This window comes from Symphodus melops (genome assembly GCF_947650265.1).
Source record: "Symphodus melops genome assembly, chromosome: 20".
Taxonomy (NCBI): Eukaryota; Metazoa; Chordata; class Actinopteri; order Labriformes; family Labridae; genus Symphodus; species Symphodus melops.
Window position 1 is genome coordinate 16,966,676 of NC_136710.1, and position 26,121 is coordinate 16,992,796.

At 40.0% G+C, this 26,121-nt stretch overlaps 2 protein-coding genes across 1 annotated transcript; both read left to right on the top strand.

Moving 5' to 3' along the window:
- Positions 1–26,121, top strand: part of LOC306841870 (uncharacterized protein) — a 133,621-nt gene that overhangs the window by 45,210 nt on the left and 62,290 nt on the right.
- Positions 16,158–17,743, top strand: LOC306841680 (uncharacterized protein; the record flags this gene model as incomplete). The annotated part of the gene is made up of 4 exons (XM_079371627.1): positions 16,158–16,710; positions 17,266–17,391; positions 17,469–17,512; positions 17,624–17,743. The coding sequence occupies 4 exons, from the start codon at positions 16,158–16,160 to the stop codon at positions 17,741–17,743; spliced, it is 843 nt and encodes a 280-aa protein (XP_079227753.1).

Here is a 26,121-nt window from a genome sequence, read left to right on the forward strand (position 1 = left end):
CTAGATGTGGACTGGAGATTACATTTTCCAGCGGCCCTGATGATCATTTATCAAATGTCTTCTTAACTGCATGTACATTCACCTCTGGTGGTCGTTTGATGGCTCAGGTTTTTAGCCCATCAATCCATGCTATCAACAGAAGTTTAAGGTTATTTTTATGGAGGTAAAATTTCACCATCACTTGGTGAATTAAATTCACAACAGTCATATAAGATCAGATAAAATTAGATAATGAATTTAATTAATATAATCCTTTATTTGACCCATAATGGAGAAAATTAAAGCAGCAGTGTAGCAATATGAAACCTCAGTACAACATGTCTGCTTGTATGATGCATTTCTTGTCACAACAGGGTCAATGCTAAAGTTTGTTAGCCAGTGCCCATATTTCACCAAGGTCCTCAAGCAAAACTCTTAAGCTTCAGATGCTACTCTGACTACTTTATCTGCACAACTTGTTGATCCTGCCTCATGATACAGTCATTTTGTAATGGGGGGGGGGATTCTGTTTAGGGCCCTAATTTAGCCATCCCAAAATGCACAGAATCTGCAAAAGTACAGCATGCAAGATAAGATTGTAAAGTAAGAAGCATTATACAGAATTTTGATTGACGTTGGTAATTGGCATGAAAGCTAGGATTATAAAAAACCACTGAGTTAAATACTCTATTCCAATTGATTAATTAATTAGATCTCTGGCTACATCATCATAAATAATGACACAGTCTTTAATCAAGTCTTTTGAGTTCCTGTCCAGAAACATGTGACATGGCCACTGTCTTTAAGGAGGTTAATTCCCTTTGTAATGTCTCTGTATGCATATATTATGTGTTACCCTGTGGTCATGTGTTTTTCTGCGTTCAGCCCGGTCATGTGACCTGCTCAGCCAAGTAGACACAGGTGTGTAGGGGGCGTGGCCTGGGGAGAACAAAGGAAGATGGGAAAATGTTTGTGAGAATGTTTTTTTGGTTGGACTGGAAAAGAGGACGGAGGAGAATTGGATTAAAAGATACCTGGAGGAGAATGGAGGAGCTTGTCTTTTTTTGTGCAGTGTTTTCTTCTCCACATGACCAAAATGCATCTGTTTCGGAGGACCGTGAGAGACTGTGGGAGACTGTGGGAGACCATGGGAGAGGGACAATTCAGTATTTTAAGGTAAGGAGAGGATCTATGCTGCAGGACCAGTGAGTGCCTCAGCTGTGGATACCTTTTTCCCTTTTTGAGGATATTTTTGCATAACATGATTTATTTTTTTATTTTTTTTTGTGCAGATTAACTTTTCAGAGGTTTGAGGTGTTACCCTGGCAACTATGAAAGCGTTTCCTGAATTTTGATATTAAAGGTGGACACAATTTTTTTTTTTCTTAAATAAGTTGAATTTGTGTGATTTTGATGTCTACGATGGAAACAAAGTGTACATTTATTTTTCTCCTTTTGTCTATTTGAATTACTGACAGCTAACTGGGTGACCGGTGATTAAGGTAGATTTGATTTAAATGTAACTTTTGCTTTAATAAAGCGTCTGATTCGTGAATTGTAGAAGAAGGTATAAGAAAAGCAGATGGTTGTTAGCGACGTAGCTCTAATCACAGACTGTGGGTGGAGCAAAATGGGAGGATTAAAAGTTATGATCGTGAACAAGTAAAGAAAAAACTCAAAACCAGGACAGAGAAATAAAAAACCGAAGCTCAGGGTGCAAAATGATGCACCCTCAATTGAAAGGATGAAAAACATTTATTGTTTTGTTTTCATGAACTGATCAAGGTTTTAGAGGTGAATCAGGTTGTGTTTTGTACATCCATAATCCGTGTTGACATGACACATGCATGTAACCTGTCTGTTCAACAGAGAGCACATGCAGGACCCATTACACCCACGCTATTGCATTGCTGCCAGTTTCAGATGCTGCCGATGCCATTTTGTTTTTGAACCAGGCCTGTGCACCTGAAGTCAACAAGCTAGCCGTTTTCAAGATTAACATGAACAGTAGAGACAGGATCGACGCCAAGGATATGTGACAGGTTTAACACAGCAGCAGGGACCACAAAGGTGACGAACTGATAAACCAAATCTGCAGTAATCCACATGTGCAGGATGTGTCATGACCACTACAACGTGACAAACCTGTCTCTGACAGTAGCTGTCAACAAGTTTCATTTCTGAATAAACCTTAAAACTGAATGTAAACAAGTCTACCACTGTTACATCTGAGGAAATGTTGAAGAAACAGAGTGGGGACAGTGTCAACTGTGTCTTCTGTCCACTGTCATCCGTCTTACATAATGTCACTATTAGTTGTTGATGTTACTAATATAGTACCTTTCAATTAAGTTCATAGTATCGCTCTTATGTGTTGCCATATATATTATATGTTTTTATATACTCTCTAACCCTTGGTTGGCATTTAAACGGGTCAGCTCTATCAGCTGCCATCACTGGGTGAGGGGGCAGCATTTGGCTGCACATAGAAAAGAGAGAGAGAGCAAACGCACAACAACCAGTGAGCATGTGAGTATATTTCCTTTATCGTAAGATGTTTCTTTCCGGCCAATCAAACGCAGCGTGGTCTGTGAAGAGGGGAGAAGCTGCCAGTACTCTTTCATTCAGAACGACAGTTTGATCAAGATGACATCTCCAACAGTTGTCTACCTGACATGTTTGATCCTGGAGGAAATGGTTGAGTTGAATTTTCATTAAGAAAAATGTTTTCTTACATATAATGAGTTTAATGTGAAATTTAACACATTTTTATAACATGGCATCTTTTCTCATTTCATTTCAGCATGGACGGTTTCTCCAAAGTTGTCTCCATCAGTTCGTCACGAGAGACGGGAAGTTGGAGAGAGCTTGACTTTAACATGTTTCTTCAAAGATCCTTCAGTTCAACGAGTTTATTGGTACAAGCAAACAATCGGAGAGAAACTAAGGGTTGTTTCTGAATTCGGCAAATACATAAAAGGTGATCGTTTTCATGGTGAATTTAGAAACGATACACGCTTCACACTGGAGAATCAAAATGGTTAAAATCAGCTCACCATCTCAGATTTGAACATGTCAGACTCAGCTACCTATTACTGCATAAGTTGTAGTCTCTGCTCTTTAGAAATTCTGGAAACTGTGATTGTCAGTGTAGAAGGTCCAGGATCGACCATCCCAGCTTTGGTCCATCAGTCAGAATCTGAGACCATCCAGCCAGGAGGCTCTGTGACTCTGAACTGTACAGTCCACACTGGGACCTGTGATGGAGAACACAGTGTTTACTGGTTCAGAAACTTTGATGAATCTCATCCAGGACTCATTTACACCCATGGAGGCAGGAATGATCAGTGTGTGAGGAAACCTAACTCACAAACGCACACCTGTGCCTATAACTTGACAATGAAGAACCTGGATGTTTCTCATGTTGGGACGTACTACTGCGCTGTCGCTTCATGTGGACACATTCTGTTTGGAAAAGGGACCAAGCTGGACTTTGGAGGTATGTTACTCTTTATCAGAAGACGCTTTATCTGTAAAAAGGGTGATAAATTGATGCATCATTTGTTTTATTAATCAGTGTGCAATGACATTAAACATTTATACAAAGAAAAGATAGTTGCACCAGATTTAGCAAGTCGCAGATTTCCATCTGTACTCTGAAATAAAAGTGAAGTTAGACACCCTGCACAATACAACCACACTCAACAAAAAGCCCAACTGACAACACAACGTCAAAAAACTACATTATAAAATGCTACAAATACTAGAGAGAATAGAAGTATATCCTGCTTGATACAATGTATAGAAAAAAAAGTTCATTTTAAAAGTGACCAGGAAGTACAATAATGTTCAATGACTGTATTTAAAGTTGTCAATGTTCTCAAGTAGTTATTGACTAACATCTATCTAGGATCAGTGATGACAATACTGATCGCACAAAACCTTTTTTTTGATGTAGTTTTATTGGGCGGGCTGTTTGCCTTTATTCAATAGGACAGTTGATATAGTAGGAACTCATGGGAGAGAGATTGGGGAAATCAATGCGATAAAGGAGCCACAGGCCGGACTCGAGCTCGGGCTGTCCACCTATAGAGGAACACAGCCTCCTTACATGTGACGCAAACTAACCACCAGATTGTTTTATATCTCATTTGATTCATGATAACTGTCTAATCAAACAAACATGAACACTGATATAGAATTCAAAGGTCTGCTTGTTATGTCTGATTTACTGACAGATGAGGTGAACTCTCCTGCCTTGGTGTATTTCTTGAGTGGAGCTTTGATATTTGCGACCGTCCTGATAGTCATCATGGCCTTCTTACTGTACAAGATGAACAAAAGAAACAGTCTCCTTTCTCAAGGTAAGGTAGCTTAGTTATTATTATTATTTTGCTTTAATGTTTTTTTGTAAACATTTTACATGCTTTAAGATTGGGGTCATTCTGTACGTACCTCCATTTTTTGGTATCTCATTATAAAGATAATTAGATACATTTTTGGGCTTTAATGCATTCTCTCTTTGTATTCCTCGTGTTCCTGTTGTCCACAATTCTTTGTCGCTGAGGTGGAGGTCGGAGCAGGCTGTGCATGTATTAGGACAGCGGTGGGACGACAGTCTGATGGTAGTGGCTGGGTGTCAGGGACGTTGGGAGGTAGTAGAGCCAGATCACCTCGCTGAAGGTTGGGGGAGCTCGGTCCACTGTAGAGCCTGGCTGTGCTTGAACAAGGCCTCCTGGACATGAGTGGCAACCTTCAGTGTTGAATTAGAACCTCATGCAGAACAGCAAAAACCTGCAGTTCCTCGAGTTTCCACTTGAGCCTGGCTGCAGGAGCCCATGAAGTCACACACACACCCATGTCAGCAATGTCTGTTTTCACTACAGAAATAAACATTTTTACAGTCTTTTTCCAAAAATGAAAATTGTCTGAATGGCATGTTAATGTCACAAAATTATTGTTATAACATCTGTTTTGATTTTATGAAACAACCTATTCCGAATGTCACTCGTGAGCATGTAATTTCAAACATTTTGTAGCCCAGAAACATTTTTTTTTTCATTGTCACACAGTTTACACACAGTATATTTATATTGTCTATAATTACACAATGTCTGATTCCATTCTGTGATTGGGTCAAATGGATTTTACTGTCCGTCTTTGCCCATCCTTACAAAGAGAGCACTTGTTTTCTATTTTTGGGGATTAACCAATCACAGCTTACAAAATAATTTATAGTACCTAGCAACGGGGTCAACCACGACTCCTCTCAAAAATAAAAGTTTCTGTCTCTCCCTCTCTCAGAGTTGATCTGAGAATGTTTCTAAATCACTCCTAAGTTAAAAGGCCTGGTCACATGAAGTCAACACATAACGGGACGTTTTTAGACAAACTGGTGTTCAAATGCTGCTGAATGGAAAAGAAAATGTCATCAGACTCTGACATGATGAGGAAGAAAAACAAACCTTACTTATTCATGCAGATCAATGTGAGTAATGTGGGGCAGCTGTGGTTCAGTTAGTTGGTCATCTCTCAACCAGAAGGTTGGGGGTTTGATCTGCAGCTACATGTCTGATGTGTCCTTTAGCAAGACCCTGAACCTCAAGTTGTTCCTGCTGCTTCGTCTGCAGCAGCGAATGAATTTGTATGATTGGAATGAGTGACTTCTGATGGTCACTTTAAATGGAAACCTCTGCCATCAGTGTGTGAATGGGTGTAGATGAGTAGGTGTGACTTGAGGTGTAAAAGTGTTTTGAGTAGTCAGAAGACCAGAAAAATGATCTACAAGCTAAAGTCCATTTACCAATACATTTAAAAAGTCTCACTGTTGAAGCTTTAACTGCAGATTGCAACTGACTATTGGTCAAGCTGCAGAATTAAATCACTTTTTTAATCTCAAATCGAATATTTGTGTTCACATTATTGATTCTTAAGTAAGTACATTAGTAGTAAGTAGTCGTGTAATAAGCAGGATAATGTATTGTGAGCTTTCAGGGGAGCAAGGCCACCACACTTTGTGTCAGGGCAACACCTCTAGGCACGCCAGCACCTGATAAACCCCCCTTTTACCTCTTGCATAGACACCTGCATACCTTGAAGATGTTGTGAGGTTCTGAATGGTTTTATTTTACTGCTCAAGTTAATGTCATGGTTTTGTTTTGTTTCTGTATTTTGTCTTGTTTTAGTTTTCATGTTTTCCTCAGTTTTGTTGGTTTCCCTTGTGTGTTGTAATGTTTCATAGTCTTGTTTACGCTAGTCTTAAATGTGTTAATCTGTGGCCTGTAAGTTTATTTCCTGTTTTGTGTTTAGTCTAGTCTTTGCTGTTTCCTTTTTTATTTTGTATATCTGGTTTTGGTGGAGTCAGTGTTGGGTTTTACTTGGTACTTGTCCTCTAGTGTTCTGGTCTTGGGTTCTTTTTTGTTTGTTTCCCGCCTGTGTGAATACCCTGATTGTCCTCACCTGTCTCATTAGTCTCACCTGTGTCCAACTAACCCTGTCTATTTAGTCTGTGTTTTTCCTCAGTCCCTTGTCGGTTTATTGTCTTTCCCAGTGTTAGTCTGTGATGAGTGTCCGTTGGTGCCTGTCGACTGTTCCTTGTAAAGAACAAATAAAGATTGATTGATTGATTGTTCCCTGGATTTACTTTGTTTTTTCGCACTCGGTTTTCGAGACGTTCTGGATTTAGTTTTTGAGTAAGTTTTGTATTTTTTCCTCTTTCATTTAGTCTCTTGTTTAAAACAAATCTTTTACCGCATTTGGTTCTTCCTCCCCTGTGTTTCTGCCCGAGTCGTGACAGAATATACCGACCAATTATGGACCCAGCGGGATTTTTTTCGTTTGAATTGCGTGAGGTGATCTCACATGCATTAAGAATGGTTTGCTGTGATGAGGAAAGGGAGGCAGCCCTTGCTGAGGCTCTAAAGGAGATAGACTCTAAACCTTGGCTGAAGCACATGCTCCCCGATTAGACAAACGTTTTTTTAATGCCAGAGTTTGTGCCTCAAAGTCGGGTTGGCCACAACAGTCTGGGCCTCCGCCCAGTCATCAACTCAAGCTTCAGTCCAGGCCTCAACCAAGGCCTCAACCTAAAGTACAGCTCAAGCCTCAGTCCAGGCTTTGGCCTCCTGGTGCATTGGAGCCCCTGCTTCCAGTACCTGTTCCTGATCCTGCAGAGCGCTGTCTGCCACCAGCTTCGGCAGAGCGCCCCCTGCTTCCTGTACCTGATCCTGCAGAATACTTCCTGTGCCTGCTCTGGATTCCAAAGAGGGCCCCTTGCTTCCTGTTCCTGTTATTTATATTGTATATCCAATCGCCTTCAGAATGCAGTGGTCCTAGTGAGTTACCATAGCTGCCGTAAAGCGGTAAAAAGTGTTGTGATTCTACTTGGCTCTCCTCGTGTGGAAAAATAAAGTGTAAGCTGTGACTGAAGAAGCTCCTTGTCTACGTTTTATTTTTTTTAGTTAAAGGGTACTAGGTCCAACGAACCCACAAAGCTCACATCTGAGAAAATGTTGAAGAAACGGAGTAGGTACAGCGTCAACCGTGTTTTCTGTTCACTGTCTTATGTAACGTCACTATGAATTATTGATGTAATATATTAGCTCTGAATTAAGTTTATAGTAACCCGTTATATGTTGACATATATGTAATATATTTTGATATACTCTCACCATTGGCAAATTAATCGGAGATACGCTCTATCAGCTGCCATCATTGGGTGAGGGGGCAGCATTTGGCTGCACATAGAAAAGAGAGAGAGTGAACACACATCACAACAACCAGTGAGTATATTTCCTTTATTGTAAGATGTTTCTTTCCGGCCAATCAAACGCAGCATGGTCTGTGAAGAGGGGAGAAGCTGTCAGTACTCTTTCATTCAGAACGACTATTTGATCAAGATGACATCTCCAACAGTTGTCTACCTGACCTGTTTGATCCTGGGGGAAATGGGTCAGTTGAGGTTTTACTGTTTTTTTTCTTGTATATAATGTATTCTTCATGTAAAATTCAATATATATTTTTAAACTGCCAACTTTTGTCTTTTCATTTCAGCATGGACCTTTTCTTCAAAGTTGTCTCTAACAGTTCAGCACGAGAGACAGGAAGCTGGGGAGAGCTTGACTTTAACATGTTTCTTCAAAGATCAGCCAGCTACGAGAGTTTATTGGTACAAGCAAACAATCGGAGAGAAACTAAGACTTGTCTCTGAATTCTACAAATACAATGAAGCTGATCCTTTTCATGGTGAATTTAGAAACAATCCACGCTTCACTCTGGAGGCGCAAAATGATAATAATCAACTAACCATCTCAGATTTGAACATGTCAGACTCAGCTACCTATTACTGCATAAGTTGTAGTCGCTGCTCATTAGAATTTCTGGAAACTGTGATTGTCAGTGTAGAAGGTCCAGGATCGACCATCCCAGCTGTGATCCATCAGTCAGAATCTGAGACTGTCCAGCCAGGAGGCTCTGTGACTCTGAACTGTACAGTCCACACTGGGACCTGTGATGGAGAACACAGTGTTTACTGGTTCAGAGACTTTGATGAATCTCATCCAGGACTCATTTACACCCATGGAGGCAGGAATGATCAGTGTGTGAGGAAACCTGACTCACAAACACACACCTGTGCCTACAACTTACCAATGAAGAACCTGAATGTTTCTCATATTGGGACGTACTACTGTGCTGTCGCTTCATGTGGACACATTCTGTTTGGAAAAGGGACCAAGCTGGACTTTGAAGGTATGTTACTCTTTATCACAAGTCGTTTTATTTGACAAAAAGTGATAACTTCATGCATCATGTGTTTTGTTAATCAGGCGGACAGTGTTTAATGGCAGAATACATTCACACAAAGAAAAGATAGTTGGGCCAGATTTAGCAAGTCGCTAATTTCCATCTGTCGTACCGCATGATGAAAAAAGACACCTTGTACAATAAAACCACACTCAACAAAAAGCACAACTGACAACATAACTTTAATAAACTACATTATAAAATGCTACAAACACTCGAGAAAACGGAAGTATATCCTGCTGTGAACAAAGTATTTCAAAAGGCCGGAGTCGAACTAACGACTGTTTTATATTATGAACGTACATTTTAAAAATGGGTAAATGGGAGGGAAATCTTTCTATCCATTGTTATCTCAAATAATACATAACTGCCTAATCAATCCAAACATTTCCACTGACATAAAACTCAAAGCTGTGTTTGTTATGTCTGATTTACTGACAGATGAGGTGAACTCTCTTGCCTTGGTGTATTCCTTGAGTGGAGCTTTGATATTTGCGACCGTCCTGATAGTCGTCATGGCCTTCTTACTGTACAAGATGAACAAAAGAAACCGTCTCCTTTCTCAAGGTAAGGTAGCTAACATGGCTTACAACTGTCCGTCTATCTGTGTGTTTCTCATGACTGTTTTTCTGTATTTCACAATCAGAGACTCAAACCAAATTGTCCTCTTCTTCTATCGGAAACCATGAGGTGAGAATTTAGTTTTTACCTGTTAAATTACAGTTCAAATTCTTTTTTTCATTGCATCTCTTGACAAGGTTTCTTTTCTCAAGAACCAAACAGTGACAAATTGTCCATATTTCTACAGGGTCACAGAGATGCAGATGGACTCTTCTATGCCCCTCTTAACATTAATATATCCAACACATCAAGAAGACAGAGACACACACCCAAAGACCAGTGTGTCTACTCCAGTGTTCGGCCGTAGAAGCTAATTGTTTCATTTTTACTTCTTCAGATTCACTTGAAATTTTTGAGGTCGGAAACTTTGTGTATCAAATAACTCTGAGTCTGTTTGCCCTGAACTGTATGTGTTTTGTATGAATTGCTTATGTGTTAAGATTGTGGTTATTGTGTACATGTTTGTTGGTATCTCTTTGTTATTAAGTTTATTATGTACATTTTCGGGCTCACTGTCTTTCACACGACTTACTTCATATTGTAAATGTTTCTATTCAGTCTGGAGTTTTCCCCAATTATCTGAAACATGCTATTGTTACCCCTTTACTAATATCAAACTTAATCCTTCACTCATCACTAACTATAAACTCATCTCCAACTTACTGTAATCGGTAACGTTGAAAAGGTTGTCTACAAACGACTACACAATCGCCTAACCCTTCAAAATCTGTACCAATCAGGTGAAAGAGCAAACCACAGCACTAGTTTGTGCCATTAGATAAAATTCAACTTATGTTTGAGTGGGGTTTTTTTGTTAAGATTTGCAATTTTAGATTGTTCAACTTTTGTATTTGGTGATGGAAAGCATCTCACGACCCCCCCCCCCCCCCCCCCCCCCCCCCCCCCCCTCCCCCTCAGTGTCTTTGAAGTCACCACTTTAAGAACAGTACAATGTGGAGAAGACTCAGACCTGGACCCCTGATACATTTAACAATGTGGTGCAGGATCGTTTTTAACTAGTATTTGAGATATTGAAATCAACATATAGTGACTGCAAATTTACATGTAAAAGTGGCCACGCCCACTTTTACATGTACATTGCACAATGGAATCAGAATCCTAAAGAACCCTTAGTTTGACCTCTCACAAGATACCAAAAGCAAAGGTTAACATTTTCACCAAGAAGTATACAGTTAAATTCCAATAAGGAACTATTCCAGGTAGCCTGACTTTGAGCCGCTCTCACGGACTTTCCTACAGGAGTTGGATTTAAATGTTTTTGTGTTAAAAGACACCTTTATGAACATATCTGAGAAGAAATCTATTGGTAAGAAATGTATTCCCAGATGTTTGCAATATTCCCGTACTAATCTGACAATTTCCGCATTCACTATGGGGTGCAACAAGGTTCAGTTCTCAGTCATATACTATTTAGTCTTTCCACGCTCCCTCTTGGTTCCATCAAACAGAAACACTATATCTCCTATCACTCCTATGCTGATAATATACAACTCTATGTTTCACGTTCCCCAGGTACCCACGGCCTTGATATATTTTCTACAGCTTAACAAAGATGTAACAGAAATTCAGGTTGTAGGCCCAGAAAGACAAAGACAGGAGCTCATATCTACTTCATCTTTTTCCTCTTCAGTACACTGATAATGTCAAAAACCTCGGTGTTACTGTTTCAGATCTAAACTTTCAGAAGCACATTTACAGGCTTTTATCATCTTAAGAACATATCCAAACTCAGGTGCTTCACGACGCAGTCCGACTGTGAACAATTGATTCATGCATTCAAATCCAGCAGACTAGATTATTGTAATGCCCTCTATGCTGGGTTTCCCAAAAAATCAATAAAAAAAATCAATAAAAAAAAATGGCTATTCCAAAATGCAGCAGTAAGAGTGCTCGCTGGGACAACGAAAATATAACGTATAGCACCCATCCTAAAAAAAACCTTCTTTGGCTTCCAGTTTACTACAGCATTGAATTCAAAATATTACTTCTAGTTAAAAATGTATCACATGGAATGGCACCTCAATATCTTTCTGAACTATTCACTGACTACAGTCCAGTAAGACCCCTCAGATCAGCAGGTATGGGTCTGCTGAATATACCTACAGTCAAGACGACATCTGGTGAAGGTGCATTTAGTCACCATGGGGCAGTTTTATTAAATTAACTACCTGCTGATCTGAGGTCTGTGGAAACTTTAAATTCTTTAAAAAAGGGGTCTTAAAACGTGCTTTTTCCCTTGGCATTTGGCTGCTAGTTTATCTTTGTCTGTTTTGATTTGTTGTGTGTATCATTTTGATTGAACAGTTACTGTTTGTGTTTTTCTTTGTCTTCTGTAAAGCACATTGGGTTTACGTTTGTATGAATTTTGCTATCCAAATAAAATAGTTTAATTGAATTAAATGAGACTACAGTGGTTGTCGGTGACATTAAACGTCATCAGGCCGGGAACTCTCACTAATCATTCTTACAGCCTCTAGTCATCTTTTTTAGTGCTCTTACAAATGTTGAATGAAAAACTTAAGCTAAAGTTTTGCTTGCACATCTTGTGTAAGACTGTGAGATTTGGACAGGGAGGAGTTTTGCCCCCAAGCCTGGCATGAGTTACGCCTTTCTCTTCACACATGAGTCCTGCCCCCCTCTCTTGCAGCCTGCAGACAGACCCTCCTCGGCGGTTGGGACGTCTTTGTCCGATGGTAGTGGCTGGGTGTCAGGGACGTTGGGAGGTAGTAGAGCCAGATCACCTCGCTGAAGGTTGGTGGAGCTCGGTCCACTGTAGAGCCTGGCTGTGCTTGGACAAGGCCTCCTGGACATGAGTGGCAACCTTCAGTGTTGAATTCGAACCTCATGCAGAACAGCAAAAACCTGCAGTTCCTCGAATTTCCACTTGAGGCTGGCTGCAGGAGCCCATGAAGTCACATACGCACCCATGTCAACAAAGTCTGTTTTTACTACAGAAATAAACATTTTTACAGCCTTTTTCCAAATATGAAAATTGTCTGAATGGTGTGTCTTTAATGTCACAAAATTACTGTTTTAACATCTGTTTTGATGATGAAGATAAGAGTTATTCCGACTGTCACTCGTGAGCATGTGATTTAAAGCATTTTGTTGTAGCCCAGAAAATTTTTTTTTTAGTGTCACAGTTATATTTATATTGTCTATAATTACACAGCGTCTGATTCCATTCTGTGATTGGGTCAAATGGATTTTACTGTCCGTCTTTCCACAAAGAGAGCACTTGTTTTCTATTTTTGGGGATTAACCAAACACAGCTTACGAAATAATTTACTATACCTCGCAACGGGGTCAACCACGCCTCCTCTCAAAAATAAAAGTTTCTCTCTCTCCTTCTCTCAGAGTTGAGCTGAGAATGTTTCTAAATCACTCCTAAGCTAAAAGGCCTGGTCACATGAAGTCAACACATAACAGGACGTTTTTGGACAAAGTGGTGTTCAAATGCTGCTGAATGGAAAAGAAAATGTCATCAGACTCTGACATGATGAGGAAGAAAAACAAACCTTCCTTATTCATGCAGATCAATGTGAGTAATGTGGGGCAGCTGTGGTTCACTTAGTTGGTCATCTCTCAACCAGAAGGTTGGGGGTTTGATCTGCAGCTACATGTGTGATGTGTCCTATAGCAAGACCCTGAACCTCAAGTTGTTCCTGCTGCTTCGTCTGCAGCTGCTAATGAATTTGTATGATTGATATTAGTAACTTTTGATGGTCACTTTAAATAGAATCCTCTGCCATCAGTGTGTGAATGGGTGTAGATGAGTAGGTGTGACTTGAGGTGTAAAAGTGTTTTGAGTAGTCAGAAGACCAGAAAAATGATCTACAAGCTAAAGTCCATTTACCAAAACATTTAAAAAGTCTCACTGTTGAAGCTTTAACTGCAGATTCCAACTGACTATTGGTCAAGCTGCAGAATTAAATCACTTTTTTAATCTCAAATCGAATATTTGTGTTCACATTATTGATTCTTAAGTAAGTACATTAGTAGTAAGTAGTCGTGTAATAAGCAGGATAATGTATTGTGAGCTTTCAGGGGAGCAAGGCCACCACGCTTTGTGTCAGGGCAACACCTCTAGGCACGCCAGCACCTGATAAACCCCCCTTTTACCTCTTGCATAGACACCTGCATACCTTGAAGATGTTGTGAGGTTCTGAATGGTTTTATTTTACTGCTCAAGTTAATGTCATGGTTTTGTTTTGTTTCTGTATTTTGTCTTGTTTTAGTTTTCATGTTTTCCTCAGTTTTCTGTTTGTTTCCCTTGTGTGTTGTAATGTTTCATAGTCTTGTGTACGCTAGTCTTAAGTGTGTTAATCTGTTGCCTGTAAGTTTATTTCCTGTTTTGTGTGTTAAGTCTAGTCTTTGGTGTTTCCGGTTTTATTTTGTATATCTGGTTTTGGTGGTGTCAGTGTTGGGTTTTACTTGGTACTTGTCCTCTAGTGTTCTGGTCTTGGGTTCTTTTTTGTTTGTTTCCCGCCTGTGTGAATACCCTGATTGTCCTCACCTGTCTCATTAGTCTCACCTGTGTCCAACTAACCCTGTCTATTTAGTCTGTGTTTTTCCTCAGTCCCTTGTCGGTTTATTGTCTTTCCCAGTGTTAGTCTGTGATGAGTGTCCGTCATTGCCTGTCGACTGTTCCTTGTAAAGAACAAATAAAGATTGATTGATTGATTGTTCCCTGGATTTACTTTGTTTTTTCGCACTCGGTTTTCGAGACGTTCTGGATTTAGTTTTTGAGTAAGTTTTGTATTTTTTCCTCTTTCATTTAGTCTCTTGTTTAAAACAAATCTTTTACCGCATTTGGTTCTTCCTCCCCTGTGTTTCTGCCCGAGTCGTGACAGAATATACCGACCAATTATGGACCCAGCACGATTTTTTTCGTTTGAATTGCGTGAGGTGATCTCAAATGCATTAAGAATGGCTTGCTGTAATGAGGAAAGGGAGGCAGCCCTTGCTGAGGCCCTAAGGGAGATGGACTCTAAACCTTGGCTGAAGCACATGCTTCCCGATTAGACAAACATTTTTTTAATGGCAGAGTTTGTGCCTCAAAGTCAGGTTGGCCACAACAGTCTGGGCCTCCGCCCATTACTCAACTCAAGCCTCAGTCCAGGCCTCAACCAAGGCCTCAACCCAAAGTACAGCTCAAGCCTCAGTCCAGGCTTTGGCCTCCTGGTGCATTGGAGCCCATGCTTCCTGTACCTGTTCCTGATCCTGCAGAGCGCTGTCTGCCTTCTGTCCCCGTTCCTGCAGAGCGCCGTCTGCCACCAGCTTTGGCAGAGCTCCCCCTACTTCCTGTACCTGTTCCTGACCCCGTAGAGCGCCCCCTGCTTCCTGTTCCTGATTCTGCAGAGCGCCCCCTGCTTCCTGTACCTGTTCCTGACCCCGTAGAGCGCCCCTTGCTTCCTGTTCCTGATTCTGCAGAGCGCCCCCTGCTTCCTGTACCTGATCCTGATCCCACTGAGCACTCAGTGCTTCCTGATTCTGGTCCTACAAAGCGCCGTCTGCATCCAGTTGACGTCTCCTCGGCGGTCAAGCCGACATCTGACATCTTCTCCTCGGTGGTCCAGCCGACACCTCACGTCGTCTCCTCGGCTGTCCAGCCAATGCCTGATGCAGTCTCCTCTGCGGTCCAATAGACGCCCGACGACGTCTCCTCTGTTAACTCTGTTTGGGTGTTGACATTTTTTTCCCCCTCCTCTTTCTCAAGTGTAGTTCTGTTCAGGGACTGTTTTGAGGTGGTTCATGTATATCTGCACTGTTTAGAACGGAGACATGTCTAGTTGAGAGGGGGACATTTGTTGTGTGGTTATTTATATTGTATATCTAATCGCCTTTAGAGTGCAGTATTCTAAGTGAGTTACCACAGCTGCCGTAAAGCGGTAAAAAGTGTTGTGATTCTACTTGGCTCTCCTCGTGTGGAAAAATATAGTGGAAGCTGTGACTGAAGAAGCTCCCTGTCAACGTTTATTATTTTTTTTTCTTTGAAGGGTACTAAGTCCAACGAACCCACAAAGCTCACATCTGAGAAAATGTTGAAGAAACGGAGTAGGTACAGCGTCAACCGTGTTTTCTGTTCACTGTCTTATGTAACGTCAATATGAATTATTGATGTAACTAATACATTAGCTGTGAAATAAGTTTATAGTAAACTGTTATATGTTGACAGATATGTAATATATTTTTATATACTCTCACCCTTGGTTGGCAATTAATCAGAAATAAGCTCTATCAGCTGGGTGAGGGGGCAGCATCTGGCTGCACATGGGAAAGAGAGAGAGTAAACACACATCACAACAACCAGTGAGCATGTGAGTATATTTCCTTTATCGCAAGATGTTGTTTCTGTTTGGCCAATCAAACGCAGCGTGGTCTGTGAAGAGGGGAGAAACTGTCAGTACTCTTCCATTCAGAACGACAATTTGATCAAGATGACATCTCCAACAGTGGTCTACATGACATGTTTGATCCTGGGAGAAATGGGTCAGTTGAGGTTTTACTGTTTTTTTTCTTGTATATAATGTATTATATTCATGTAACATGTATTTTTTTTAACTGGCAACTTTTGTCTTTTTATTTCAGCATGTACCTTTTCTTCAAAGTTGTCTCCAACAGTTCAGCACAAGAGACGGGAAGCTGGGGAGAGCTTGACTTTAACATGTTTCTTCAAAGATCAGCCAGCTACGAGAGTTTATTGGTACAAGCAAACAATCGGAGAGAAACTAATGCTTGTCTCTGAATTCTACAAATACAATGAAGCTGATCCTTTTCATGGTGAATTTAGAAACAATCCACGCTTCACTCTGGAGGCGCAAAATGGTAAAAATCACCTAACCATCTCAGATTTGAACATGTCAGACTCAGCTACCTATCACTGCATAAGTTGTCAATACTCCTCATTAGAATTTCTGGAAACTGTGATTGTCAGTGTAGAAGGTCCAGGATCGACCGTCCCAGCTGTGATCCATCAGTCAGAATCTGAGACCATCCAGCCAGGAGGCTCTGTGACTCTGAACTGTACAGTCTACACTGGGACCTGTGATGGAGAACACAGTGTTTACTGGTTCAGAGACTCTGAGGAATCTCATCCAGGACTCATTTACACCCATGGAGGCAGAAATGATCAGTGCGTGAGGAAACCTAACTCACAAACACACACCTGTGCCTACAACTTACCAATGAAGAACCTGGATGTTTCTCATGTTGGGACGTACTACTGCGCTGTCGCTTCATGTGGACACATTCTGTTTGGAAAAGGGACCAAGCTGGACTTTGAAGGTATGTTACTCTTTATCACAAGTCGCCTTATCTGACAAAAAGTTGTGATAACTTGATGCATCATTTGTTTTATTAATCAGGCGGACAGTGTTGAATGGCATTAAACATTTATCCAAAGAAAAGATAGTTGGGCCAGATTTAGCAAGTCGCTAATTTCCATCTGTCGTCCCGCATGATGAAAAAAGACACCTCGTACAATAAAACCACACTCAACAAAAAGCACAACCGACAACATTACTTTAATAAACTACATTATAAAATGCTACAAACACTCGAGAAAACACAAGTATAATATATATATATATATATATATATATATATATATATAAATGGCAACACATAAGAGCGATACTATAAACATAATTGAACAAAGTATTTCAAAAGGCCGGAGTCGAACTAACTAAAGACTGTTTTATATTATGAACGTACATTTTAATCATTATCTTTACATTATCTTTCTATTCATTGTTATCTCATATAATAAACAACTGCGTAATCAATGCAAACATTTCCACTGACTCAAAGCTCTGTTTGTTATGTCTGATTTACTGACAGATGAGCTGAACTCTCTTGCCTTGGTGTATTTCTTGAGTGGAGCTTTGATATTTGCGAACATCCTGATAGTCATCATGGCCTTCTTACTGTACAAGATGAACAAAAGAAACCGTCTCCTATCTCAAGGTAAGGTAGCTAACACTGCTTACATCTGTCTCTGTCTGCGTGTTTCTCATGACCGTTTTTCTGTATTTCACAATCAGAGGCCCAAACCAAATTGTCCTCTTCTTCTATCAGAAACCAGGAGGTGAGAATTTAGTTTTTACCTGTTAAATTACAGTTCAAATTCTTTTTTTATTGCATCTCTTCACATGGTTTCTTTTCTCAAGACAGTGACAGATTGTTCATATTTCTACAGGGTCACAGAGATGCAGACGACCTCTTCTATGCCCCTCTTAACATTAATATGTCCAACACATCAAGAAGACAGAGAAACACACCCAAAGACCAGTGTGTGTACTCCAGTGTCCGGCAGTAGAAGTTATTTGTTTCATTTTTACTTCTTCAGATTCACTTGAAATTTTTGAGGTCGGAAACTTTGTGTATCAAATAACTCTGAGTCTGTTTGACCTGAACTGTATGTGTTTTGTATGAATTGCTTGTATGCCTCTATGCTGGGTTTCCCAAAAAATCAATAAAAAAAATCAATAAAAAAAAATGGCTATTCCAAAATGCAGCAGTAAGAGTGCTCGCTGGGACAACGAAAATATAACGTATAGCACCCATCCTAAAAAAAACCTTCTTTGGCTTCCAGTTTACTACAGCATTGAATTCAAAATATTACTTCTAGTTAAAAATGTATCACATGGAATGGCACCTCAATATCTTTCTGACCTATTCACTGACTACAGTCCAGTAAGACCCCTCAGATCAGCAGGTATGGGTCTGCTGAATATACCTACAGTCAAGACGACATCTGGTGAAGGTGCATTTAGTCACCATGGGGCAGTTTTATTAAATAAACTACCTGCTGATCTGAGGTCTGTGGAAACTTTAAATTCTTTAAAAAAGGGGTCTTAAAACGTGCTTTTTCCCCTTGGCATTTGGCTGCTAGTTTATCTTTGTCTGTTTTGATTTGTTGTGTGTATCATTTTGATTGAACAGTTACTGTTTGTGTTTTTCTTTGTCTTCTGTAAAGCACATTGGGTTTACGTTTGTATGAATTTTGCTATCCAAATAAAATAGTTTAATTGAATTAAATGAGACTACAGTGGTTGTCGGTGACATTAAACGTCATCAGGCCGGGAACTCTCACTAATCATTCTTACAGCCTCTAGTCATCTTTTTTAGTGCTCTTACAAATGTTGAATGAAAAACTTAAGCTAAAGTTTTGCTTGCACATCTTGTGTAAGACTGTGAGATTTGGACAGGGAGGAGTTTTGCCCCCAAGCCTGGTATGAGTTACGCCTTTCTCTTCACACATGAGTCCTGCCCCCCTCTCTTGCAGCCTGCAGACAGACCCTCCTCGGCGGTTGGGACGTCTTTGTCCGATGGTCGTGGCTGGGTGTCAGGGACGTCGGAAGGTAGTAGAGCCAGAGCACCTCACTGATGGTTGGAGGAGCTCCATCCACTCGAGAACAGCTGGATGCTGCTGCTACTGCTAGGGGAAGGCCTCCTGGGCAATGAGTAGCAACCTTCAGTGTTGGATTAGAAGCTAATGCTGAACTGCAAAAAACTGCTGTTCCTCAAGTTTCTACTTGAGGCTGGATGCAGGAGCCCATGAGGTCACATAAGTCAACAATGTCTGTTTTTATTACAGAAATAAGCATGTTTACAGCCTGTTTCCAAAAATGAAATGGTCTGAATGGCTTATTTTTAATTTCACGCAATTCTTTTTGTGACTTGTATATGTTTTGATTTTATAAAACATAAGAGTTTTTCATAATAATATCACAAGTGAGCATGTGATTTTGAACATTTTGAAAGCATAATACTTTCAATGTCCGTATAACAATTTATCACAGAGGTTTAGTTCATCCTGTCCTTGGGTAAAACACTGAACCTCAAGTTGTTCCTGCTGCATCGTTGGCAGCGATTAATGAATGTGTATGAATGAAATTAGTGACTTCTGATTGTCACCTTACATGGAAGCCTCTGCCATCTGTGTGTGAATGAGTGTTCGTGAACAGGTTCGACATGAGGTGTAAAAGTGCTTTGAGTAGTCAGAAGACTAGAAAAATACTCTACAAGCTCAAGTCCATTTATCAATAAATTTAAAAAGTCTAACTGCTTCAACTTTAACTGTAGTTTCCAAATGACTGTTTGTTAAGCTGCAGAAATGAATCACTTTTAAATCTCATATCAAATTCCAAATCAATGGGTTCATATTATTTATTCATAACTAAGTAGTAGTAAGTAGTGGTGTAATAAGCAGGATAATGTATTGTGAGCTTTAGATCCCTGCACAGTTAAAATATGCAGACAGACAGTTTGAAAGATGAACTGATAGATCCAGTCTGCAGTTACATGTGTAGGATGTGTCATTACCACTGCAAAGTGGCAAACCTGCTGTCAACATTACGCCTGCAAAAGTGAATGTAAACACGTCTACCACTGTTTCATCTGTTGGTACAGTGTCAACCATGATTTCTGTCCACAGTCATCAGTCGCTCCGTCTTATGTAATGTCACTATTAGTTATTGATGTTATCCTCAAAGTATCCCTCTTTTGTGTTTCCATGCATGTAATATATTTGTATATACTTTCACACCCTTGGTTGGCAATTAAACAGAGAGAAGCTTTATCAGCTGCCATCACTGGGGGAGGAGTCAGCATCTGGCTGCACATGGGAAAGAGAGAGAGCGAACACACAACCAGTGAGCATGTGAGTATATTTCCTTTATCGTATGATGTTGTTTCTGTTTGGCCAATCAAACGCAGCGTGGTCTGTGAAGAGGGGAGAAACTGTCAGTACTCTTTCATTCAGAACAACTATTTGATCAAGATGACATCTCCAACAGTTGTTGTCTACCTGACATGTTTGATCCTGGGGGAAATGGGTCAGTTGAGGTTTTACTGTTTTTTTCTTGTATATAATGTATTCTTCATGTAAAATTCAAAAAAAAAAATTAAACTGGCAACTTTTGACATTTCATTTCAGCATGGACCTTTTCTTCAAAGTTGTCTCCATCAGTTCGTCACGAGAGACGGGAAGTTGGAGAGAGCTTGACTTTAACATGTTTTTTCAAAGATCGGCGAGCTACGCGAGTTTATTGGTACAAGCAAACAATCGGAGAGAAACTAATACTTGTTTCTGACTTCTACGTATATTCATCGGAAAGTAATCATGGTGAATTTATGAACAATCCACACTTCAAACTGGAGGCGCAAAATGGTCAAAATCACCTAACCATCTCAGATTTGACCACATCAGACTCAGCTACCTATCACTGCATAAGTTGTCAATACTCCTCATTAGAAATTCTGGAAACTGTGATTGTCAGTGTAGAAGGTCCAGGATCGACCATCCCAGCTGTGGTCCATCAGTCAGAATCTGAGACCATCCAGCCAGGAGGCTCTGTGACTCTGAACTGTACAGTCCACACTGGGACCTGTGATGGAGAACACAGTGTTTACTGGTTCAGAGACTTTAATGAATCTCATCCAGGACTCATTTACACCCATGGAGGCAGGAATGATCAGTGTGTGAGGAAACCTAACTCACAAACACACACCTGTGCCTACAACTTGACAATGAAGAACCTGGATGTTTCTCATATTGGGACGTACTACTGTGCTGTCGCTTCATGTGGACACATTCTGTTTGGAAAAGGGACCAAGCTGGACAGTGGAGGTATGTTACTCTTTATCACAAGTCGTTTATTCTGACAAAAAATAGCAAACTTGATGCATCATTTATTTTATTAATCAGGGGTACAGTGTGTAATGACAATGAACATTTATACAAAGAAAAGATAGTTGATATCCTGTTCAGTACAAAGTAGAGAAAAAAACTTCATTTGAAAAGTGACCAAGAAGGACAATCATGTTCAATGACTGCATTTAAAGTTGCCAAGATTCTCACGTAGTTAATGGCGAACATCTATCGAGGACCACGTGATCAGAATGTGTTGTCCAGCGAGAGGACCAAAGACTCCGTATGTGGTGCAAACTCACGACCAACTTTTTCATATTATAAAAGTACATTTTGTAAATGTTGGAAATGGGAGGGAAATCTTTCTATCCAATGTTATCTCATGTGATAAGAAAATGTTCAAAGGTCTGTTTGTTTTGTCTGATTTACTGACAGATGAGGTGAACTCTCCTGCCTTGGTGTATTTCTTGAGTGGAGCTTTGATATTTGCGACCGTCCTGATAGTCATCATGGCCTTCTTACTGTACAAGATGAACAAAAGAAACCGTCTCCTATCTCAAGGTAAGGTAGCTAACATGGCTTACATCTTTCTGTGTCCACTAAATATGATTTTTTCTTCATGGCTGTTTTTCTGTGATTTTACAATCAGAGGCTCAGGCAAGATTTTCTGCTCCTTCCATAAGAAATCATGAGGTGACTTTCTTTTTTTTTATGCCTGTTAAATTAAAATTTAAAATCATTTTTATCTCATTTCTTGACATGGTTTAAACTTTTCTCAAGAACCTAACAGTGACAGATTTCTACAGGGTCACAGAGATGCAGACGACCTCTTCTATGCCCCTCTTAACATTAATATGCCCAACACATCAAGAAGACAGAGAAACACATCCAAAGACGAGTGTGTGTACTCCAGTGTACGGCAGTAGAAGTCAATTTTTTCATTTTTACGTTTTCTGCTTGACCTTTTGTATTGCATTTTTGAAGACTTGTAAACTATGTGAATCAAATATCTTTGAACATGTTGAATTTTTTTTTCTTTGTCGTGCCAATGGAGAACCCTACCGTGTTTATCTTAACAGTGGAGCCGAGATCGTCACAACAAAACACATGTTGCTGTCCCAGATCCTCACACAGAACTCCAAGCATGTTGCATAAAAGTCACATTGTCATAGCAATCAGCAATCCCACCATATTCAAAATATTATGTTCTTTTTGTAGAGGAAAGCTCACTCATCTTAAAGCATCTCAGGCTAATACAAGCAAAACATCTCGGGATGATAATATATGTCAAGCATCTCAGTGTAATATGTTTACTATGGATTATATATTTTCCACATTGGTCATCTCTCAACCGAAAGGTCTGGGGTTTGATTCCCAGCTCCTGCAGCTACATGTCTGATGTGTCCTTGGGCAAGACACTAAAACCACAAGTTGTTCCTGCTGCTTGGTTGGCAGCAGCGAATGAATGTGTATGAATGGGATTAGTGACTTATGATGGTCACTTTAAAGAGAATCCTCTGCCATCAGTGTGTGAATGAGTGTAAATGAGTAGGTGTGACTTGAGGTGTAAAAGTCCTTTGAGAAGTCAGAAGACCAGAAAAATGCACAAGCTCAAGTCCATTTACCAATACATTTAAAAAGTCTCACTGTTGAAGCTTTACCTGCAGTTTCCAACTGACTACAAACCAATCACTTTTAACCCTCATATCAAATTCCAAATCAATATTTGTGTTCATATTATTGATTCATTAGTAAGTAGTATTAAGTAGTCATGTCATAAGCATGATAATGTATTGTGAGCTTGAGGGGGAGCAAGACCACTCTGCTTTGTGTCAGGGTCCTGATCACCCTTTTAGGGTTATATTCCACGATAACTTAAACTCACTATACATTATGTCATTATAATACCAAGGGGGAAAATAGGTGAAGACAGTTTTAGAAAATCATAGACATTTATTAGTGAGCAATGACGGGACATATACTTGCTTTTTACTACGTGTGAGCATGATGGCTGCTCCCTGCAATTGGGCGCTCCGCTTTACATGTCCTCAAAAATGTACACCAGATGTTTTTTAGGATGCACATGAACAGTAGAGACAGTAACGAGGCCGAGGGGATGTGACAGGTTTAACAAAGCAGCATGGACCACAATGGCAGAGAGTTTTAAAGATGAGCTGATTGATCAAACCTGCAGTTATCCACATGAGTAGGATGTGTCATTACCACTGTAAAGTGAGGGGCAAAATAAAATTCTGATCAGGACCCTTATTTGCCCAGGGCACATTATCGGCCCTGCTCATAATGTGCAAAGGGAATCTGCAAAATCACAGCATGCAAGATGAGATTGTAAATTAAGAAACATAAAAACATTATACAGAATTTTGTTTGTCGTTGGTATTTGGCAAGGAAGCTAGGAGTTTAAAAAGCCACTGTGTTAAATACCTAAAATCCAATTGGTTAATTAATTGTATTTCTGGATAGGTCATCATTGTTAAGAATGACAGTTTTTAATCAAGTCTTTTGAGTTCCTGTCCAGAAACATGTGACATGGCCACCATCTTTAAGGAGGTTAATTCCCTTTGTAATGTCTCTGTATGTATATATTATGTGTTACCCTGTGGTCATGTGTTTTTCTGCGTTCAGCCCGGTCAGGTGACCTGCTCAGCCAGGTAGACATAGGTGTGTAGGGGGCGTGGCCTGGGGAGAACAAAGGAAGATGGGAAAATGTTTGTGAGAATGTTTTTTTGGTTGGACTGGAAAAGAGGCCGGAGGAGAATTGGATTCAAAGATTCCTGGAGGAGAATGGAGGAGCTTGTCTTTTTTTGTGCAGTGTTTTCTTCTCCACATGATCAAAATGCATCTGTTTCGGAGGACTGTGAGAGACTGTGGGAGACCATGGGAGAGGGACTATTCAGTATTTTAAGGTAAGGAGACGATCTATGCTGCAGGACCAGTGAGTGCCTCAGCAGTGGATACCTTTTTCCCTTTTTGAGGATATTTTTGCGTAACATGTTTTTTTTTTTTTTTTCTATGCGGATTAACTTTTAGGAGGTTTTGAGTTGTTACCCTGGCAACTATGAAAGCCTCTCCTGAATTTTGACATTAAAGGTGGACAATATTTTTTTTTTCTTCAATAAGTTTAATTTGTGATATTAATGTCTAAGATGGCAACAAAGTGTACATTTAATTTTCTCCTTTTATATATTTGAAATACTGACAGCCAACTGGGTGACCGGTTATTAAGGTAGAGTTGATTTAATTATTAAAACTCTTGCTTTAAAAAAAGAATCTGCTTCGTGAATTGTAGAAGAAGGTATAAGAAAAGCAGATGGTTGTTAGCGACGTAGCTCTCATCACAGACTGTGGGTGGAGCAAAATGGGGGGATTAAAAGTTGTGAGCGTGGATTTTACATCCCTGCAGAGCTGCAAATAACAAACAAAAGTAGGACAAATCCAAAGAGTAATTGTAGTAAACCAACATTTTCTTATTTTTCAACTAAGAAAAAACAATGAGGAGAGGGTGAGAATTGGACAAATGTAGTTGTGCCAAATAAACAAACTTATCAAAACAAAACCGGACCTAACTAATCTTCTACCTCAATGAAAGGAAACCAAAAAACAAACACCTAACTTCCTTATCTAAAACAGTCAAAAAATACAGATGTGGCACAAACCACTCTTACCTAGTGATTTAACAAAGACTACTATGTGAGTGTAGGAGTACCCCAACTTACCTAGTCCAACCTCACCACAAACCTTTAGCACAACAAAAAAAAGAGTGATCACAGAAATTTCAAGAATAATGACCACAGCAGAGAGATAGTCTGATAACATGGAGTGTGTCTCTTGTCTGGCAGCAGAGAGAGCTTTATAAGATGTCTCTCCCAGGCTGAACAGCAATCAGGTGCAGCCTTTCTAAATTAACCTGCACAGAGGAAAAAAAACAGGTGGTGAGGTGTGGTCTCAGGCTGCCTGCAACGTAACAGTGGACAAATAAAGTAAAAACCAGGAGAGAAATAAAAAACAGAAGCTCAGGGTGCAAAATGATGCACCCTCAGTTGAATGGATGAAAAACATTTATCATTTTATTTTCATGAACTGATCAAGGTTTTAGAGGTGAATCACGTCGTGTTTAGTACATCCATAATCCTTGTTAACAGGACACATGCATGTAACCTGTCAGTTCAACAGGGACCATATGCAGGACCCATTACACCCACACTTTTGCATTGCTGCCAGTTTCAGATGCTGCCTATGCCATCTTGTTTTTGAACCAGGCATGTGCACCTGAAGTCAACAAGTTAGTCGTTGTCAAGATTCACATGAACAGTAGAGACGGGATCGACGCCAAGGATATGTGACAGGTTTAACACAGCAGCAGGGACCACAAAGGTGACGAACTGATAAACCAAATCTGCAGTTATCCACATGTGCAGGATGTGTCATGACCACTACAACATGACAAACCTGTCTCTGACAGTAGCTGTCAACAAGTTTCATTTCTGAATTAACCTTAAAACTGAATGTAAACAAGTCTACCACTGTTACATCTGAGGAAATGTTGAAGAAACGGAGTGGGGACAGTGTCAACTGTGTCTTCTGTCCACTGTCATCCGTCTTACATATTGTCACTATTAGTTGTTAATGTTACGCATAAATATTATCTTTTATATGTTATCTTTGAATCAAGTTCATAGTATCGCTCTTGTGTTGCCATATATATTATATATTTTTATATACTCTCTCACCCTTGGTTGGCATTTAAACAGGTCAGCTCTATCAGCTGCCATCACTGGGTGAGGGGGCAACATTTGGCTGCACATAGAAAAGAGAGAGAGAGAGCGAACACACAACAACCAGTGAGCATGTGAGTATATTTCCTTTATTGTAAGATGTTTCTTTCCGGCCAATCAAACGCAGCGTGGTCTGTGAAGAGGGGAGAAGCTGTCAGTACTCTTTCATTCAGAACGACAGTTTGAGCAAGATGACATCTCCAACAGTTGTTGTCTACCTGACATGTTTGATCCTGGGGGAAATGGGTG